This window comes from Diaporthe citri (genome assembly GCF_014595645.1).
Source record: "Diaporthe citri strain NFHF-8-4 chromosome Unknown scaffold_5, whole genome shotgun sequence".
In the NCBI taxonomy this organism is placed as follows: Eukaryota; Fungi; Ascomycota; class Sordariomycetes; order Diaporthales; family Diaporthaceae; genus Diaporthe; species Diaporthe citri.
In genome coordinates this window covers 4,429,102-4,449,213 of record NW_025064850.1, presented here as the reverse complement: position 1 = coordinate 4,449,213, position 20,112 = coordinate 4,429,102, and the positions used below count along the sequence as shown (strand labels likewise).

General features: G+C 54.7%; 7 protein-coding genes across 7 annotated transcripts; 2 read left to right on the top strand and 5 right to left on the bottom strand.

The window, feature by feature from the left end:
- Positions 1 to 339: 339 nt before the first annotated feature.
- On the bottom strand, positions 340 to 2,625 carry INS49_011789 (uncharacterized protein; the record flags this gene model as incomplete). Its single annotated transcript, XM_043172499.1, has 1 exon — positions 340 to 2,625. One exon carries the CDS (start codon positions 2,623 to 2,625, stop codon positions 340 to 342), a length of 2,286 nt encoding a protein of 761 aa, XP_043024244.1.
- Positions 2,626 to 3,299: 674 nt separating this feature from the next.
- Positions 3,300 to 7,746, top strand: INS49_011788 (uncharacterized protein; the record flags this gene model as incomplete). Its single annotated transcript, XM_043172498.1, has 3 exons — positions 3,300 to 4,192; positions 5,195 to 6,078; positions 7,361 to 7,746. The coding sequence occupies 3 exons, from the start codon at positions 3,300 to 3,302 to the stop codon at positions 7,744 to 7,746; spliced, it is 2,163 nt and encodes a 720-aa protein (XP_043024243.1).
- Positions 7,747 to 10,088: 2,342 nt separating this feature from the next.
- On the bottom strand, positions 10,089 to 11,757 carry INS49_011787 (uncharacterized protein; the record flags this gene model as incomplete). Its single annotated transcript, XM_043172497.1, has 5 exons — positions 10,089 to 10,209; positions 10,291 to 11,269; positions 11,341 to 11,391; positions 11,481 to 11,490; positions 11,650 to 11,757. 5 exons carry the CDS (start codon positions 11,755 to 11,757, stop codon positions 10,089 to 10,091), a joined length of 1,269 nt encoding a protein of 422 aa, XP_043024242.1.
- Positions 11,758 to 12,460: 703 nt separating this feature from the next.
- On the bottom strand, positions 12,461 to 12,865 carry INS49_011786 (uncharacterized protein; the record flags this gene model as incomplete). The annotated part of the gene is made up of 2 exons (XM_043172496.1): positions 12,461 to 12,712; positions 12,794 to 12,865. The coding sequence occupies 2 exons, from the start codon at positions 12,863 to 12,865 to the stop codon at positions 12,461 to 12,463; spliced, it is 324 nt and encodes a 107-aa protein (XP_043024241.1).
- A 1,411-nt stretch (positions 12,866 to 14,276) lies between these two features.
- Positions 14,277 to 15,380, bottom strand: INS49_011785 (uncharacterized protein; the record flags this gene model as incomplete). Its single annotated transcript, XM_043172495.1, has 1 exon — positions 14,277 to 15,380. One exon carries the CDS (start codon positions 15,378 to 15,380, stop codon positions 14,277 to 14,279), a length of 1,104 nt encoding a protein of 367 aa, XP_043024240.1.
- An 826-nt stretch (positions 15,381 to 16,206) lies between these two features.
- INS49_011784 (uncharacterized protein) lies at positions 16,207 to 18,063 on the top strand (the record flags this gene model as incomplete). The annotated part of the gene is made up of 4 exons (XM_043172494.1): positions 16,207 to 16,477; positions 16,633 to 17,591; positions 17,681 to 17,804; positions 17,864 to 18,063. 4 exons carry the CDS (start codon positions 16,207 to 16,209, stop codon positions 18,061 to 18,063), a joined length of 1,554 nt encoding a protein of 517 aa, XP_043024239.1.
- Positions 18,064 to 18,809: 746 nt separating this feature from the next.
- Positions 18,810 to 19,680, bottom strand: INS49_011783 (uncharacterized protein; the record flags this gene model as incomplete). The annotated part of the gene is made up of 2 exons (XM_043172493.1): positions 18,810 to 18,847; positions 18,945 to 19,680. 2 exons carry the CDS (start codon positions 19,678 to 19,680, stop codon positions 18,810 to 18,812), a joined length of 774 nt encoding a protein of 257 aa, XP_043024238.1.
- Positions 19,681 to 20,112: the final 432 nt, after the last annotated feature.

Genomic DNA, 20,112 nt, shown 5'->3' with positions numbered 1-20,112 from the left:
TAATAAGTTAATAAATAAATAAGTTAATTCTTTAAAAAAAAGTTAATTAATTCTTTTTATTTTATTATTTATTTTTAAGTAAAATAATATTAAAAAAGCTGCTTTATTTTTATTTAAGTATAAAGAAAACATTAAAACTTATTTTTTTAATTAAAGTTATAATTATTAATAATAATTATTAAAATTTATAATAACGTTATTATATATTTTAAAAGCGCTTAAAATAAGCCTTTATTATTATAAAGTATATTACTTTTAATTAAATTTACTTTAATAAGTAATTAAAAAGAATTATAAGGTAATATAAGTTGCCTTTAGCAGCAAGAAAGTTTATTATAGCTATAGAGGATCGCGGCATGCCTTATCTGTGCCTGGTTGGCGTCGTCTCGTGGCGGGAGCAGATTTGACGAGGAATCCAAGCAAGTCACGGTTCGCCCTTGAACATGCGTTCGCGAAGGGCATGATACCCGGGACTTGCAACAATTCCTCCGTTGTCCTCGGTAGTTTGTTGACCAGGTGGTCTATCGTGTTCGCTGGTAGTTGCACGGTAATCGTCACAAGCTTGTTGAAGGCAATGATTTTATTGCGGAGTATCTTGTCCTGGACTTGGCTGGGTTCCGACTGTTTGGCTACAGGTTGCAAGTCAAACTCGGGCTTTGTAGTTGAATGGAGTGGTGGTGGATGAATCTTGTTCTGTGTGGCTGGTGGGAGTGTGCTCGCCGAGGTCGGGGTTGCGGCTTTGTTGCTCTCTTGGGCTGCGGACATACACTCGTAGATGATGCGTGGAGTCTTCTTCAGTACAGCTTCGGGTTCCGTGTCATGTTGACCTGGTGTTGCCAGAATCCGAGGGGGCCGCATGGTCGGGACTGCCGGCGATGGTTGACGCGGCTGCTCTCTACTCTCTGGCGGTACCCAGTATGTCCTCTGCAGCCGTCCTTGCCGTTCTGGGTCTGGCTTCTGCTCCGCTTCCAACTCCTCTCGCTTGCGCTTGAGAACAGATGGGGACGGCTCCCTCAGGGGTCTTCCAAACGCTGAGCTTTCGTCTGATGCGTCCTGGTCATCAAGGTCGTTCTTACCGACCTCGCCGTCCTTTTCGCGCCCCAGACTCGCATTCTGCATACTGAAGGATACCCCCGTATGCAAGGTAGGTGTTGATCGGACGGTTTGGTCAAGTTGGACATTCGAAGCAGGCGGCGCTCTTGCTTGCGAGGCTGTGGGCACAGGCAAAGGAAGCTGCGGACGGTCCTCTTGTGCCTGCTTCGCGTCATCAGCACTTGACTTTTCGACCAAGTCTTTTACGATCGCTAGCCAAGCTGGGCCGCAATCGGCGAATTTCTTGTTGCCGATGCCATGGATGCGCAGTAGTTCAACGTCACTGCGGGGGCATTTCCGAGAGATGGCGTGAAGATGAGTATCGTGGGCGATAATGAAGGGCGCGCATTTGCGCTCTTTTGCCAAGTCCCTGCGATGTTTCCTGAGTTCTTGAAACAGCAATTCTGTCCTGGTCTCGTCAAGAAAGCAGGGTGCTTTGGTCGAAGCGGCTGTTTTGACCTTCGTAGACGTTGGCTTCGCTCCTGCCATCACCGAGGGTGACACATCACCCGGTGCGCCTTCCCGTAGCTGCTGCTCGGCGGCATGCTGATCTCGCAGTTGTTGGACCACATCCGCACCAACTTCTGAAGTTTCGGCAAAGAGGACGTGCTTCCCACGCCGGCCGATCCTGACGTATCCACTGGCGCCTTCTGGGGGCAACAATGCTTCCGAGTGGTCCTCAACGCCCTCTCCTGGCGCTTTGTATAAATCTAGAACGCTGGTAGGCCTCGCATTCCCATGTACCGGTGCCAGTTGAAGCGGCCGTTTGGGCGGCATGCCCTGCACGGCGTCACCATACGTCTCAGCGTAGACTGGCAGTGGAGGAGTGGGGACCATGTCCATTCTCTTTGCGTTCATACAGTGGAATAACATGAAGCCAGCGTAGGCATCTGCAGCAGCGTAACTGACTTGGTCGTTGTTGAGTGGCTGGCTCCAGTTGCCGGTCCTCACGTTGCCCTTGTGGAGGGGTAGGCCCAGATGCTGCTCGACCTGCGCGCTTAGATTTCTCAACTTCGTTGTGCACTCAGCGGGGTTGGAGGCACCGAACGAAACGAGGTTGTGCAGGTGGCTCAGCTCGAATGCACCGCGTGGGTTGAGGCCGAACCATTGCCGTAGTCGAGCAAAGTCGGCGTTGAGAACGGCGACTCCACACTTCGCGATGGTAGGGTCCTCGATAATGCTCCGCAGTGCGGGTGCCAACAGGTCCTTTGCAGTGCTGCCTGAGTGCATGCCGATGTGGAACAGGGCAATCTTGTCCTCACAGGCGATTTGGATGAGACCGATTCTCTGCTGCAAACGGGAGTCGGCAGTGGTGTTTGCCTCCCGGGGCCACTCCATATCAAACCCGATGACCTTCTCGCCGAGGAACTCATGGGCACACTCTTCAGATTCCAATTTGGTCCTGCTGTACAAGACCCTCACTGGTTGGTCCTGCAGGCCGCGGTACAGCGTGTGGCTCCAGAACCTGTGGCCGGTCGAGCTCATCTGGAACGAGAGCGGCCATGTTGCCCTGTCGCACTTGGAGTCACCCATCACGGCGGAGTCTCGCGCATCCCAGTCGGCAACCGGCTGAAGTCGGCGCGCTGCATACCTATTCCGGTGGCTGCTGGATTATCGAGGTTTCTGTACTGGTCGCTGTCGATGTTGTTGATGCTGGTGGGTGGTGTTGTGGCCGTAGTCGTCCGTCACCGTGGCCGAGGTGAGCATTGGGTCCTGGCAACTTGGAGTAAGTAGGGGGGGGGACCTGCAACGATGGCCCCACTCTCCAAACGAACAGAGGCCGTTTCATTTATAGGCCTAACCAGCAATCTGCCACATACTCACTCCCTCATAACTTTGACTGCTCAACCAACCCCATCGCGCTCCCCTCACTTTGTCCCTCGCCCAAGCCTTGGTTTAGGAGTAAAAGGGTGAGCTGGGACCCGTCTTTATCGGTGTTCGTTCCTCCAACCTGAACACAGTCCCACCAACAGGACCTGGGTAAATCGTGCGCTCAGCCAGTCATGATGTAACGCCTTGGTTGTCATCTTTGCTGACGGGCTCCGGGGTCCGACGGGAGAGCTGGCTGATTAACTACCCGTGAGTTCTTGGATGATCATCGCGCCTCCCAAGCTGAATTCCGCCATGTCAACTCAGTCAAGCCGCACCCCAAGTTATTCCACACTGTCAACCGGACCCGGCCTTTGAGCAACTATAGGACCCCCATCATGAGGCTGTACGCAATAGGTGATCTTCACCTCAGCTACCCGGCCAACCGTGACGCCTGGTCTGAGCTCGACCTCCATCTCGACGACGGGCTGATCCTGTGTGGCGACATTGGTGAGAAGGCAGACCAACTCGAGCTCGCCTTCTCCACCGCAACCAAGTGCTTCAGAGAGGTCTTCTGGTGTCCTGGAAACCACGAGCTCTATACTCTCGCCTCGTCGGCTGGATCCCTGCCACAGCCACGTGGGGAGGCAAAGTATAACCAGTGCGTTGCCATCGCTCGGAAGTACGGAGTGCATACTCCCGAGGACGAGTTTTTCGTCTGGGAAGGTGAAGGGGGGCCCGTCTTGATTGCTCCAATATTCACCCTGTACGACTACTCATTCCGGCCAGATCATATCAAGGATAAGGCGGAGGCCTTGAAATGGGCTGAGGAGATGGACACGGTGGCGACGGACGAGTTCATCTTGCATCCAGATCCTTATCCATCTCGCGAGCAATGGTGCGAGGCCCTTGTCGAGAACACGCAGGCCAAGCTTGAGACGGCCACGAATCGTGGCCTGCCCTTGATCCTCATCAACCACTGGCCGCTGCGCGAGGATCTCATATGGATACCCAGGGTCCCCAGATTTACGCTATGGTGCGGCACAAAGAAGACGGAGGACTGGCACAAGAGATACAACGCCAAGGTCGTGGTCTCTGGCCACCTGCACGTAAGAAGGACAGACTGGAAGGACGGTGTGAGATTCGAGGAGTGCAGCTGGGGCTACCCGAGGCAGTGGGATGACGTGAGGAAGTCTGGCAAAGATATCAACTCGTTGCTGAGGGAGATCTTGCCAGGCCCGCCGAAACCAGATGGGGATGTGATACCAACCCAGTGGAGGAGATGGGGCTAGTGAAGGCCGGCCACGACTCACAGCACCAAGGCCCAGCGACAAGTTCGAACCTTGACAAAAATGGGCCCGACCTGCGCGACAGTCTAATTACCTGCTTGCGTCCGAACCAATCCTGCCGCCCACAACAGCACACCTATGGAAACGACCATATCCAGTGCGACGGCGATGTGCCTGTCTATTCAGCCAGCAGTGCCTGAAACAGAGAAACAGATACTACAGCGGAACGAGTTGTACATTCTCGTGGCACAAACTGAAATGCAGCCACCCAGCCCACCCTCAGCAAAGCGCTAAATGTCTGTTGCAGCTGTGAGCTTTTCCAAATCGAGCCGAATATTGTGGACACCCAATAGGTAGTCTAGGTGGTTAGACGAGACGATGCGGATGCTCGACTCCTTTGGGGAAGGAGGGTCAGCACATGCATATAGATTGCTTATTATGGCTCACCCCTCAGCGCCACCTACGATATAGCCACACATAGTCTTCTTTACTCAACATCCGGATAACTACGCCTAACCGCTTTCATCGTTTCTCGGGAAAGGATGATACTCACACAAGTCTGGACAGTTCTTCAAGAATTGGTCTCGTCCCACGGTGCCACGATTTTCCTGTGTTCTGTGTTGACTTATCATGTGCTCCTTGCGGTTCATAGGCTCTCTCCCCTCCATCCCCTCCACAGGTTTCCCGGTCCGAGATTGGCAGCTTCTTCTTACCTCTACGAAGTCTGGTTCGACTTGATCAAGGGTGGCCAGTAAACATTTGAAATAAAGAGGCTTCATGACATCTACGGCAAGTCAACGCGGAACAGCACGAGTACAGCGATAGCACCTGGGTGTTAACCAGACCCTCACTTGATAATTAGGCCCAATCATCCGAATCAATCCAGGAGAACTTCACTGCAATGACCCAGACTTTTCCGAAGAGGTCTATGCACCTAGCAACAGGAAACGTGATAAGCCTTCGTTGTATGTGAGCCATCTGACCGGGGCCAACCAAGTGTCCAGCACTGCCACGACAGACCACGACCTGCACCGCATCCGACGCGAACCCCTCAGGAAGAAGTTCTCCGTGGCTCACGTGTCGAAGCTGCAAGCGGAGGTGCATGCCCTCGCACAGCACCTTGGGGATAAGATACTCGCCAGCAGGGCAGTCTTCGACGTCCAGGATGCAATGAGCTGCCTCACCTCGGACGTCGCGTCTCTGCAGGTGTTTGGCGAGCCATTCGGCTTCGTCGAACAGCAGCAGGGGTTCCAGCCAAACCTGGAGCGTGCAAGCTACGCCATCTTCACGACCTATTTTGTCTTTCGGTGGGTCCAGCCGCTGAAGTGGTTGTTTGGCTACGGGGGCAGCTGGTTAGCACGCTTTATGCCAGAGGAAGTGGCTCAGTTCCAGCACCTCAATGACGTAGAATTCCCCCGCAAGTTCCGGCAGGCCAAGGCCGAGCACGAGGCGGGTGTCATCAAGCAGGGCCAGTCGGTGTTAGATGTCCTTCTCGAGTCGGACTTGCCCGAGCAGGAGAAGACGGCCGAGAGGGTCACGGGCGAATATGTTGCTATCCTCCTTGCCGGTACGGAGACGACCAGCTGGGCCTTGACGGTCCTGACATTATACCTCCTTACGGACAGGGAAGTCCTCAAAAAGCTTACGACCGAGCTGAAGAGTGCGGTGGATTCACCGTCTCAGCTTCCCCGGTGGTCTACTTTGGAGCAGCTACCTTACCTCAACGCCGTTATTCACGAGGGTCTTCGTCTCTCGTCTGGCGTGACACAAAGGCTGCCACGCGTGCCGACCCAAGAAGACCTGCTTTATTACGGATCGTGGGCGCCGGTGAAATCTAATACTGCGCCCACTCCCATCAGCTATATGATACCGAGAGGGTACGCTGTCCGTATGTCCAACTGCATGATGCACCACAACGAATCCGTATTCCCAGATTCACATCGATTTCTACCAGAGCGCTGGCTCCACCAGGATGGGAGCCGGAGCAAGAGTCTCGACCGCTATCTTATGTCATTCAACAGAGGCAGTAGGATATGTTTAGGGATGCAGTGAGCCCCCTGACCCTCGCAAGTTTGTGATGATCAGGCCGAGACTGAAGCTGATTCTGTCATGCATGTAGCTTCGCCTACTGTGAAATTTACCTCGCATTGTCGGTCCTCGTCTTGCGAATCTTTCCTCATCTGCAGTTGTATGATACAACTGTCGACGATGTCAGGCCAGCGAGCGACGCCTTCATTCCTTTCCCGAAGAAAGGCAGTAAGGGCGTTCGAGCAGTGATAAGCTTATTTTGACTGATCGATCAAGCCAGAGTCCGACGATATGTTGGGTTTATGTTGAGTATTTCACTTTGCACCTCTTGGAGCTTTCCGGCGAAGCAGGTCTCCTAACAAGATGTGGTGCAAGTGACGCATTACGTGCTTGCGTGACGCCGTGTGCAGCAACTTTGACTACACACACTAGAAAACCAACTATCAATTCATCGTGCTATCATGACTGACCCTTGTTGAAAATCCTTCCGAGGCGAATCCTCGCAGGCTCCTCGGATTTTGCCCCTTGGTAGCAGCCGGCTATTTGGCGTTCCTGTAAAGTAAACTTTGAGTATGCCGCGTCTATTTCTCGCAACGATATTTTCTGTGCATGATGAACAGCTCTGACGAAATGTGCGAGTCATGAGAGAGCATGAAGGGTTCTTCAGAGATCTTTGGGAATCCTCACCAACTTGCCGGACCTAGCGTACTTGACGATAAATCTTGAGGTTTGCGTTCGGATTGGATGGGAACAGTTTCCATCACGGCAGGATCCAGCACTTTGAGCACGGAATCGGGTGAAGCACAATCGCGCACAAACGGAACGCGTCCATTTGGTCTTCGTCCGTCTGCCACAGTGGTCTGACTGCGACACCAACACGCATGATGCCATCACGAGACAACCTCATGCGTCCAATCTTGGCCTGATACTATCCTGTGAGAGCCGCAGGCGATGGCCTTCCTTTGTGGCTACACGACTATCATATCACACTCTCACCATCCTGGTGGAAAATGAATTCATCCCTCAGCCACTTTGTTCCGGCTGCGCAGCCACCACCCACTGCGGCGAGGGCTATCATGTCTGGAAGTTGAGTTAGGCGCAGTGCCAGGAGTTTCTCAAGTGGCTCTACATTTGCACGGTAGACTATGGGCCCGCTGCGTCTGCGACGAAGGTGACATGGGTGCTCCTTATAGCACGCCTGTTTGCTGTGAAGGAGCGCGTCTCCAAGGCACTGCGGTGGTTCATAACTGGCCTTGCGGTCGTATACTCAGGTATCCAGATCCTCAAGGTCATGGTCTTCACACCTATTTCAGTCTACTGGGAAATCACGGCCAATGTTGGAGTAAACGGGCGGGATGTTAATTGCCTTAACCAGTCGTGCATCTTTATTGCCGACATATCGGTGGCTGGACTGATTGACTTCATCATCCGCATCGTCCCTATTCCTTTGGCTTTGTCTATGCGTTCGCTTTCTTTGAAGCACAAAATGCAGATAATACTGCTGCTCAGTGCCAGGGGAGCTGCGTGAGTACCATCCCTCGTCCGAGATCATGATGCTCTTCCCTGGAGACCCGAGACAGTGTCCGAAGACAGACTTCCTTGAGATTCCACCATGCCAAACTCCCGCCCCTCCTCCCTGCCACACGTCCGGGGACTAATTTCCAAGCCGTGCATGAATCGACTATGAAAATGAAGACAGCCTGCTGACATCAGGGCCCCAGGACGGCAACGACAGTTTATCGGATGGTCAAGGTTGTCCAATTCTTGGGCTCGACCGATCCCACGGCTGATTTCACTGTATTATCCATTTTCACGTGAGAAAAGAAGCACTGAACTTGAAATTCTGCGGTGCATGCTAATACTTTGAAGTCTAGTCGAACTTACTATTGGCATCGTATGTGCTTGCCTCCCGTCCTTCAACGTACTGCTTGCATTGATATGCAAGCGGCAGCATAGAGCACCAATCAATGTGCCGCGGATGTTGAGATCCTCATATAGAAGGAACATCCAGAATCGTAACAATAGGCTTTGGGGATCAATCAGTATTACTTTGGGTTCAAAAAGCTCCAAACAGACGACGACTACAGCAGAGACACGCCAAGAAATAGTCGATCGTCCATGTGCAGAGGTCGAGGTACGTGCGTGGGAACGAGAAATTCCCACACGGGCCTTTGACGAAGAAATGGCGGCGTTCATGGAAGCAGAGGCACAGTCGGGTCTGGTACATACCGGCAAAGTTGGGCTTTCGGGAAACGTAGTGAATGTTGGACGAGGTCAGAGACTCGGCACGAATCAAGCCTCTCATGGTTCCAGCAAATAGCTTACACGCGAGAGTGTCCCAGGACTCTCAGTGATATTGCGGCAAGTAAGAACAAGGTAGGCCTTTTCATTCGAGAGCTTCGGACAGAAGGCCTCATGGACTGTTTCAATAATTTATGAAATCGGAGATTTGCACCTGTAAAATCGGAGGGTACACCAATGCATCGCCACCTCGAAACCACGTCAGAGTTCACACATCCAACACCCATACGCCTAATTTACATGCTTAATTTGAGTTGTTGAGGGTGCGGCTGTTGGGCGTGGGTGGGCGAATTAGGCCTGGGTGATGTGCTCTGATTAGTTTCAGCTGTGGTGTGAGTCAACGTACCGGCGTACCCTCTATTTTGCGGGTGCGAATCTCAGTATTCTAATCTATTACCGCCTCGAGCTTGCCCCACAAGTTGAATTAGAGCTTACGAGTTTGAGCATGTGCGAGACAATCCACCGAAAAAGGAACCAGCGCAGCGCTATTGTGAGCTCCAATGAGACCAAGTACTTTTCTTCAACCGACCTCTGAGCAAATGCCATTGCTTTTGTTAGAATGTGCTTACCTGGGTGATATACTGAGCCTTTACGGCTAATGACATATAAAGCATACTCACCTGGATCCTGTGCACCCGTGGCCAAAAGTCTTTACTCCAGACACCCTTGGTGGTTTTGACACGACCGTAGACTACTACGTGAGTCCAAAGATATGAGACTTTGCGCCTCAACACGGAGGGTACGAAAGCGCCGCCTTGAAACTCTCACGGCAAGGAGGCAGTATGCGCTATATTTCACGGAGAGTTAGTTTTCTTGCTCCTGTCCTGGGACCACACTGAGCGAGACTGACGTGAAGACTTCCAACCAACAGACCGGTAAGCATGACAGGCCAGACTCATATGCTTTGCATCATTCGGCCGCCACTCTTGCGAACTGAAGCGTGGAAAAGTCTAGCAGCGAATCCAGGGTCGGTGTTCACTCATTGAAGAATTGTTGAATTCCACCATACCGTCCGAGCTGCATTCTAGTAGCATCGGTGCTTTGTGTAGGGTGTCAAGCAGGCAGTAGCGTTTCTGAGCAATGCCACCTGAGGTCTGTACCCACCCACGAAGACAAATGCGAAGGTTGCATAGCGGTACACATTGATTCGACAGAATCTCACAGTCCGACTATTCTAATTCACACTTCATGTTCGGAGACATCATGAACGATATGTTGACCAGACTGCCGTGGCCCGCGGGCTGCCCGTTCACTTATGTGCCCAATGTCGGGTTTGTTGCCCTTAAGCAGACATAAAAGGACACGCAAGGAACACTCAACGCAAGAAGGCTGCTGTGCTCTGGTTCAGATAGGATTCATCGGGTGTATGTCTACCCAGGCCACCGGCGTGCGAGATCTAACATCTATTGTCCGTGTTTCGGCCCAACCAGGGGTTTTTCCTCACATAGCAGTCAGTACATAGTAGATAGACATACATGCCCCTCCATTTTTAGATATTATCTAGACTTCGATGCGTGACATATCGTCATCCCCAGTATTCAAACAGTGCGGCGTGCTCGACCATACAAGCTAACCCTTGACGGCGTAGATGGCCTCGGCCAGCCTGCCCACGTTGTCACTGGTGATGCCGGCGACAGAGATACGGCCGTCCTTGGTGGCGTACACGGAATGCTCCTTGGCCAGTGTGTCCCTGGGTAATTGTGTGTCAGTCTCTTGCTTGATTTCTTTCTTTCCTCAAACCTGATGACTCGGGGCTCCTTGCGCGTCTTACATCTGCTGCGGCGTCAGGCCGGTGTAGGCAAACATGCCAATCTGGCTGGTGATGTGCGACCAGTCATGCTTGGAGCCGAGCTGCTCTAGCTTCTCCTTCAGCAGGGCACGCATGGTGATGATGCGGTCGGCCATGCCCTTGACCTCGACTAGCCACTGGTCGTACAGCTCGGGGTTGTTGAGGATCTCGGCGGCGATGCGGGCGCCGTGGATGGGCGGGTTGGAGTACAGGGGCCGCACGATGATCTTGATCTGGGAATCGACGCGCTTCTTCTCTTCGGCGGACTCGCACACGACGGAGAAGGCGCCGGCGCGCTCGCCGTACAGGCCCATGTTCTTGGCGAAGGACTGCGCCAGGCAGGGGTTGTGGCCCTTCTCGACAAAGTAGCGCAGGGCAAAGGCGTCCTTGTTGGTGTCGCCGCTGGCGAAGCCCTGGTAGGCCATGTCGAAGAAGACGTAGTGCTGGCGCTGGCTGACGGCGGCCTCGATGGCCTTCCACTGGTCGGGGGTGGGGTCGACGCCGGTGGGGTTGTGGGCACAGGCGTGCAGCAGGAAGATGCTGCCCTTGGGGGCGGCGTTGATGTCTGCGAGCAGACCGTCAAAGTCCAGGCCGATGGTGTCTTTGTTGTAGTAGCGGTACTTCTCGACCTTGAGGCCCGAGTCCTTGAAGACGGCGGCGTGGTTGGCCCACGAGGGGGTGGGGATGTAGATTGTCTTGTCGCCGGGGTAGAAGCGGGCCAGGAACTCGCCGCCGATGCGCAGGGCGCCGGTGCCGGAGATGGACTGGGTGATGGCGGTGCGGTTGAGGGCGGAGCTGTCCTTGCCGTAGGCCAGCTTGGCGGCAGAGCCGGTGAACTCGGGCACACCGGTGATGCCGGCGTACTCCTTGTTTAGGCGCGACTCGATGACCTTGTCCTCGGCCTTGCGCACCGAGGGCAGGACGTACGGCTTGCCCTTGTCGTCCCGGTAGGCACCAACACCTGTGCGCGCTCGCGGGTCAGTGTCACTGCTTCTGGCGACGTCGGTGGTGGCGGGGCGCGGGCATCGTTACCGAGGTTGATCTTCTTGTCGAAGGAGTCGGCCTTGAACGCCTCGGTGATACCTGTCGGGGTGTGTGAAGTCAGTTTAGTCCACGAGAGAGGGGAGGAGTGTCAGAGTCAGTGGCAGTGGCAGTGGCAGTGGCAGACATACCCAGAATGGCCTGATGACGTCGGGCGGTGCACAATCAGCAATTGAAACCCCGAGACAGATTGTCCTGCGTTCATCGACTTACATCCTGCAAAGAGTCAGCATGAGCGGTTCGATTAAGGCGGAAAGAGAGGCCATCGTGGGCTGCTGCAGAGGCGTGTCAAGCACATACTGGAGGGCCCTGGGGCACGTTGGCCCAGGTCGAAGCTGCGCGCAGAGAAGCTATGTAGCGAGGAGCCGCTGCCCGCCGAGCGGCGAATCGGAGAGGTGTGGACAGCATCGTTCTTCCTTTGTGGTGGACAGCAGCAAGAATGTGAGACGAACAAGAAACGAGGTGGAAGGAAACGCGGGCAGGAACGAGAGAGTGTCGTCGGGAGCCGGTTTTGCCTTCTTGTGCTGTGTGTGGCTGCGCGTCGGCGCCGATGCTAGGCCACGTCCAAGCTCCTGCGGTTACGCTACCGCCTGCCGTCGCCTGCAGCGTGGACTACGCGTCCCAATGGCACCTCCGCAAAGTCCCGGCTCGGCAGGATTCAAGCCTGGGGTCCCCACAGGTGGTCTGACCTTGGCCTGCCGGCTTGCCAAACATCTGGACCCTTGGAGCAGCACCTCATGCGCCTGCTTTCTTGGTGCAATTACAGGAGAGTGACAGTGCCCGGTCACGTCACCAGCTGAACACACACAGTCTGGCGATGACTGCATACCTAGGTAGGTACCTTGCACTGTAATTGACACTGGGGACAGATTTGAAGGTGCAGTAGTGCGTGAGGTCTCTTTTGGTTGGATTTCTACACTGCCTTGTTGCCCACTGTGCCACTCGTCTCCCACCTCACAGTCTGCATGCCCCCCGCCGATTTCACCCGCTGGGGGGAGAAGAAGCAAGTGACATACTTGGTATACACCCAGGTGCTCATGTACACAACCTGGGTCACTAGGCCGCAGAGTGAGTACCCAACCATGCCGTCCCTCACACCTGCCACCATCTCTCACTCAAGCTCCTCGAACTCATCACGACGGTTGGGTGGCGGCGGTGGAGGGCGGCCCGCCCCGTTGCCCGCCCCGTTGCCGGCCCGGTTACCCCCTCGGGGCGGAGGACGCCCTTGAGGGTCCCGCGCTGCAATATCACCATCCTCTGCTGCCCGTGGGGGTGGAGCAGCACCGCCCTGCGCCGGGGCCGGCGGAGGGGGAGGGGGACGGGCGTTCGCCGGCCCACGAGCCTCGATAGCGGAGGCTCCACTCTAGATGAGACGAGCAATGTCAGCATATCTGGATGCACGGGACCAGTCGAGTTGTGCTGGTTGTGTCGGCCAATGACTTACACCGTCGACGGCGGCAGGAGCAGCATAGGCTCCCAAAGCCAGTAAGGGGAGGACATAGGCAGTGAGCTTCATGATGGCTGATTAACAAAAGTCGTATGGTCGCTTAAGCCCTGTCCTGCAGAGATCGTTGCTTCAAGAGTATCAAACTCGGAGACGAAGTAAGAGTGATGGGAAAGAAGACGAGGCGATGGCTGTGTGGAAAGAGGATGCCTTCAACATCAACTTCAGACCTCATCGTGTCACCCGAGCCTTCTTATACCTCGATGACCTGACCACACTTTCGCCTTCGCTTGCCTCCTTTGCCATGTTGTCCTGTCACGGTTCATTCTGCCGAAACAACGCGCTGGCCTGAGTGAATCAATCATGATACCCTCTCGCAACACCAGGCACGAGATCTAAGAAGCCGCCGGGATGGACTCTTTCTTTACATTCGTCAGCAAGGAGAAGCACCGGTCGTCAAAGCCCGCCAGTTGTGTCGTGACGAACCCTTGACCGAAGTTTCGACAACGTAAGCTCTGCTGTTGCAGGTGGTTCAGAGCGCTATGGCCTGACATGGTTAACTTGAGTATTGCCCAGGCCGAACTACAGATTCGAAGTCGCTATCAGCAACAACTTCGACCAATTTTTGCCTTGGAAGCCCAGAAACATTCCAGTCTCGAGGCGGGCACCGGAGTAACGCCGGCCAAACAGCTACCGAAGTGGGCGGCCCCTCGGGTGCTTCAAAGTCTGGCGGGCGCCGGGCATGGTTCAATGCCATAGGCATCGTGCAGAGCAAGATACGAATCATCGGTAGCGATACCGTGAGGGCGACCTCCTGCAAGGTGTAAGACATTCGACCGGGGCAAGAGAAGGCATGTGGGCGGGCTGACGCGGCCGCGAGACACAGGCCGAGCATCAAAGACGTCCGCGAGAATTCTAGAATCAGCACGTTGAGTTTAAGGCTGATGGTGGCTGGGCTAACGATTTATATGGGGTGAGAGGTCATGGTTTCATGTCCTGGATTTTCCAGTTTCAGACGACGGGTATTGTGGTGAAGTTGGGATGACGGCTAGAAGAAAACGCCGCCCACAACATCGCATCTAGAAGCGCCAAGCCGGATGATCCGACTGTAATGCCTACATGCGAATCTAGCGCTAGTATGGGTTTGTAACCCTAGGTTATTTTTCGATGGCTATGTTGACGAGCCAGCGGTGGTTCTGGATATTCGGAGCACCCCACATGTTATGTCGAAGTCCGAACGGCCTTGACATACCCGCTCATGCGCTGTGTTGCTCCCGCGCAAGCACACAGGTTTCATGCGACCTGCCATGGCGCTACTTGTCCGACTAGAAGAGCCAACACACCCTCGACCGCCAGGCCTTGCAAATGTTCCTGTCGTGTTGAGAGTGAAATCGTAGTTGCACCCATAGCCATAAACCATCGGTACAACGCGTGCCGCCCTCTCTGTGGTAGAGATGATTGTGACACCCCAGTCATAGCCTGTTCAGTTTGGAGCTTCTAGCAATTCGGGTTTCAATTCCTTTAAAGCTCCCCGGAGTGTGGCTAAAACTTGCCCGTGCAGATTGCTCGGGGCAGCCACAATGCCGTAATTCGCAACCATCTGTCTCCCTGCACTCCAATTGATGTCCTTTCCATCAACATCAGTGACCTTGCCCCCTACTTCTTCAAACAGGAGTATGGCACCAGCATGGTCCCAGATTTTTGCGAGCCTCGACCTTGATTTGTATGCCCAGAACGTTGTGTTCCCGACATCAAGCGCGAGGAGCACATAGCGCATCACCCAGGGTAGAAGGATGTTTCGTGGGTATTCGATTCCGAGCTGCCTGGCCGTAGACTGGTGGACCGCTGGCACACCGCTCGTGTTGAGACAAGCCACGGATCGCAGGTTTGTTGCTTGCTCTGCATGCCGGGGCAGGCGGCGTATGGCTGTGCTGTGATACAGCCCGGGAAGTTTCCGGACGAAGGCGCCATGGCCTCGCACGGCAAAGGCGATACTTCCCTCCCCTGAGGGGTCCAACGAGCTGTCCGAAGCAGGCGCCTTGATTTCCATGGACATATTGGGGCATCCTACCGCAGAGAGCACCTGCCTACCGTCTTCCAGGAGCCCGACGTTGATGGCGTAGACCAAATTCTTGACAAAGTTTTCCGTGCCGTCGATGGGGTCGAATACCCAGATCCTGCCCCCAACGTCGGGTGTTCCCGTGCCGCACCAGTCGATCACTGTGCACATCTCCTCAGGCGAACTGGGGAACCTCACCAGGGACTCAGCCTCATCCTGGACCTGGCTCTGGATGTGCTGCAGCGCAGCTTGAACACGGTCTAGCAAGACAGGGTTGGCCCTCAGTTGAGCCGCTGACTCTTCGCCGACGAAACTGTCACCTGGGAAATGGGCGTGCAACGTGCTGGTGAGCAAAGCTTGGATAGCGAAGTCTGCAATAGTAACAGGACTCAAGTCGTCCTTGGAGACAACACCCAAGTCGTGGCCTTCATCTTTCTCAGCCTCAGACAGGACAAACTGGCTGAGCTTTGCGGCTTGCTGGATGGTTTCGAATGCGATCTTCAACTCGTTCGAGTAGGGTGAATCCATAGTCTGTGGGCAGTTTCGGCTGGCTTGCCGTGACTTCCCGTCGATAGAAATTCTCAGAGTTGTTTTCTTACTCGCCGTGGTAATTGTGCTAAAGCGGGAAGGGGGAGGCTGAAAAGTGAGGCACAAGTTCACCGAGCGAAAAGAGGACCTTGGAAGGAGGTGACGTTTTCTGACCCGAACCCCGCCATGTGGGACCCAAGCTCCCCCCTCCGCCCGCCCCCACCCTCAAGCACAAAGAAAGCCACACCGTTCCGATTGAGCATCTAACTCCGATTGACAGGTGGCTACATCTTAGACATGCTGGGGTCAGAAGATACCATGCGAGCCAACATGAGATGCGTTTTCCTCCAGTCCGTATTTCCCGTACTCGCAGGCGACGCAGGTTAAGCGAGTGGTGTACTCAGGGGGTGTGCCGCCATCGAGTATTGGCCTTCCAGCTAGGTCTGGACTGGTCCCGAAGACGGTGTCGTGGGCAACTATTCAAACCCCGCCCCCAGATTTCATGTCTGGCGGCAGGTAGACTGAACAAGAGCTCTTCGGCTCCGAAGCATGTCCCATGGTCGATGTTACTTGCCGCCCCTCGGAAAGGTGGGGGGGGGGGAGCACAGATCGGGGTCGACTACTGTCCCCAGCTTATCTTCCAAAGAGAAAGACCTCGGAACAAGCACCGCCCCTCAATCATCGCCGCATCATCCGGCCCTCCACCGGGACAAGTGCCCCAGGTCGACTACAGTGGGTGTCAGCGTTCTTCGTTCGCCTTGGACCAACAGCACAACATCTGAGAACTCCAACGAGGACAGTTTTGACAGCCTACTACTCACTGGTCATGGCTTCGCACTCGATCGCAGTCGGTCTCGCCATCCTTGCCGGCTTGGGTTTTCTATATACCCTCTCAGTGGCCTTGTTCTCGCCACTACGCAAAGTGCCAGGCCCCGTGTCGGCCCGCTTTACTAACCTGTTCTACCTCAACCGTGTTCGCCATGGCCGCTTCCACCATGAGAACAAGGCCTTGCACCGCAAATACGGGCCCGTCCTGCGCCTAGGTGAAGACCTCGTGAGCATTGATGATCCAAGCGCTCTAAAGACCATCTATGGAAGTAAGTGGCTCGGTCGGGGGTTCTTCCCGTTTGTGAGACTCTCCCAAGAGCGATATTGCGATGTGGGTGGGCTTCGGAAACCACATCAAACTCTCCCCCCTACTATCTCTTGTGCTGTCGTGAGGTGGGATCAACTCGCTGACGAAGCTCTGAAGTCGGCTCTAAGTTTCCCAAGAGCGATTGGTATACTGCTTGGAGAGCCCCTGGGCCAGAGAACTTTACCCTCTTCTCCGACCAGAACATAGCCCGCCACGCCGATACCCGCAAACGCTTCCAAAACCTCTACAGCATGACCTCTTTGGTGTCTTACGAGACCTTCGTGGATGAGTGTGCGCACGTCTTTTCCCAGAGGCTGCAAGAGATGGCAGACACCGGCGAATCCATCAACATGGGCCATTGGTTCCAGTGCTATGCCTTTGACGTGATTGCTTGTATTACCTATGGCAGCCGCTTTGGCTTCCTCGACCGTGGCGACGACATCCGCGGCATGATGGGTGATCTCCATGCTGTGCTGCGGTACTCCACCCTGGTCGGCATCGTGTCATGGCTACATAGCTGGATCTTCTATCCAGCTAGCAAGCTGCAGCTGTTCGGTGCCAAGGCCCGCGTGACCACGATGGATTTTGTCAAGCGTCGAATGGCCATCAGAGACGGGGAGAGGCACTTGAAGGAGCCCGGTGACAAGACAAAGGTTCAGGCGGAAGGGGTGACTAGGGATTTCTTGGATCGGCTTCTCGACCAGCACGACGAGAACCCCGAGAAGACGACCATGTACCATGTCTTCCTCGTGGGCCTGGCAAACATCAATGCGGGCTCCGACACGACTGCAACAAGTCTGTCCGGGATACTCTACTACCTGTTGAAGAACCCGCGAGTGCTGGCCAAGCTGAAGGCAGAAATCGGGGATTTCACTGCCAGGGGGGAGCTGTCGGCACACCCGACATTCAAGGAGACGCAGCGGATGCCCTACCTTGATGCGGTGGTTAAGGAAGCCCTGCGACTACATTCAGCCGTGGGGCTTCCTCTTTGGCGTGTCGTCCCAGAAGGCGGAGTTGAAATTGCTGGGAAATATCTGCCCGCGGGCACCAACGTCGGCATTAATGCCTGGGTCGCTGTAAGTTGCTTCTCACAGCTCATACCCCAGGAGCAGTAGCTCCTGCGGCCTCCCTAGCACGGGTAGAGACTAACTTATGAACCCTTCAGCATTTCAACGAAGAAGTCTGGGGCAATGACGCCAAGCAATTCCGGCCAGAGCGCTGGCTCGAGGCTCAAGCCGACGCCCAAGCCGGAGACAAGTACCGATCGCAGCGAATGGAGGCGTACTATCGTGAGTGACCATCATCCTGCTTGATGTTGTTGCTTGGCTCACTAATCCTTCGCCAAAAGTTCCTTTTGGATTCGGCTCGAGATCTTGTGTTGGTAAACACATCAGCATTCTGGAGATATCGAAGCTGATGCCCAGGCTCCTGAGAGAGTTCGACTTTGAGCTGGAGAAGCCCGACCAAGATTGGGAGTGCGAGGACTTTTGGTTTGTCATACCGAAGGGCTTGTCTGTGCGTGTCAAGAGGGCAGCTGTCATCTTGTGAATGTGGGTGCTTAGGCGGGTGTTGTTTGTCATTTGTCTGGAGATCAACAATGTTTGATCTGAGGCAAGTAGATTTCTCCCGCGTAGGGTTTGGCAATGAAAAAGAGTTGGGCCAGTAGAGACCCTTTATGACCATGTGCTTCTCGTTACAGGTCCTGTTTCCTCCCTCTCAGACGGCTACCAACCGGCAGCTCCGGCTGAGGTAGGTACCTGATGAGTCCTTCCCCGCCTTTCCTCCCTTTCACCCTCATTTTTAAGTCAAAACTCTGACCCTGCATATTCTCTCTTCGTTTTCTTGATAATTATTGTAATTTAGTTTCCCTCTCTCTCTCTCTCTTTTTTTCTCTTTTTCTTTTTCTTTCTCTCTCTTTTACACAGGAAGGTATATGGTAGGAGTCAAGGTATGGATATGTAGAACCCTTATGACGTGGTTATAGAAACTTAATGCTGTATAAAGCTGTATAAGAGGGTAGGAGCTGAGGATTGATGTCTCAATAGGTCAGCTGACTCCATGATATCTGAAAGGATTAATTGTATGTTGGTCTTCCTGTACGGGTGGGTGTATATACAAGCAGCCCTGTGCAAATGTTGTGCTCCGCCACCTGGTCCTATGGTGTCTACCAAACGCCGTTTCGATGCATGTAATGCTGGTCTTCAATCGTGGCAGCGCCCAGATTGCACTCATCAAAGATTCCGGGGCAACTCTGCCTCCCAAACCCGTGGCACAGTCTCATCATCATCATTGATCTATACCATGAAAGATTCGCCGCAACCGCATTGCTCCTCTATAAAGGCGGGCACGTCAGCACTGGGACATTACGATACCAAGGAAGCCAGGGATCAACTCGGCCAGGGTCGGGGGAGGGGCACTACGTTACTCACTGATATTAGGGTTCCGGAACACGAATCTCTGGTTCAACTTATCCTCCACCCAGTCCATCTCGCTGCCGATGATGCTGAACAAGGCCTTGCTGTCAATGAGGACCTTGACGCCGTCCTGTTCCACGGTCTCGTCGAAGGTGCCCGGCTTGTCGATGTACTCCAAATGGTAGGCCAGGCCGCTACAGCCCCTGTTGCGCACGCCAACCTTGATCAGTTTGGGGTCGGGCTGGTCAAGCAGTGCGCGCAAATGGTCCACCGCGGCGGGCGTCAGCTTGAGCGCTGCCTTCCGTGGGGCGCGCAGCTTGGAGCGCGGCCTTGGCTTGGGCGCAGAGGGTTCGGCAGGCGGTGCTGATGCCGCGGTCGCAGACTTGGCTGGCTCGCTTTGGGAGGTCGGCTCCGGTTGAGGCGTGGCAGGCGCCGATGACTGCGGGCGTGCGAAGCCGGGCTGGGACGTCTGGGCTTCCTCCTCACGCACCGATGTCCAGCTGCTGGCGTCCAGCGACGGCGGCGGGCGTGTCTCGTGGACTCTGGGGAGGTGAGGGGTGATGGGGTGGGTGATGGAGGTGTCTGGGCCGGCTGCGCTGCGCGGTGGCGACGGCGGTTGAGGGTTGAGGCGGTAGGACTGGAACTCTGGGAAGGCCAGGCGCTGGGCTGAGGAGAACTGTCGCAGCATTGACCGTCTGCACGAGAGGCAGACGGACGAGGCCGTCCTCCGTGTGACTGTGGGCGCGTTCATCGTCTTGTGTGGCGGCGTCGAGGAGTATTGGTGGGAGTGCGGGGAATGCGGGTGAGTTGTTCGAGGAGGAAGGCAAGCGAGGAGACGAATGTAGGGCGAAATACACGTATGCAGGGTATTGTCGGTTGCTCAGTCTTTCGCAGGTCGCGGCAAAGGAGGGTTGCTGTGTTGGTTGGACCAACAGAAGGTTGTGGACTGATGTCAAATGAGCCGATTTCTAACAAAGCTGGGCCGATGACATCTTGCCCACCGCCCAGCACCGTTTCTTCCCGGGCCAATCATATGAGAGCTATAGTAATGCAGGGGGTGGGCGGCCACACTTCAGGCCTACACTGCCTGCAGGTCGCCTACAAATAGACTACCAGAGTATTACCAAGGCACGTCTATGCTTCGAGGCTGTGTGACCCGAATGTCACAATTTACTGATGATTT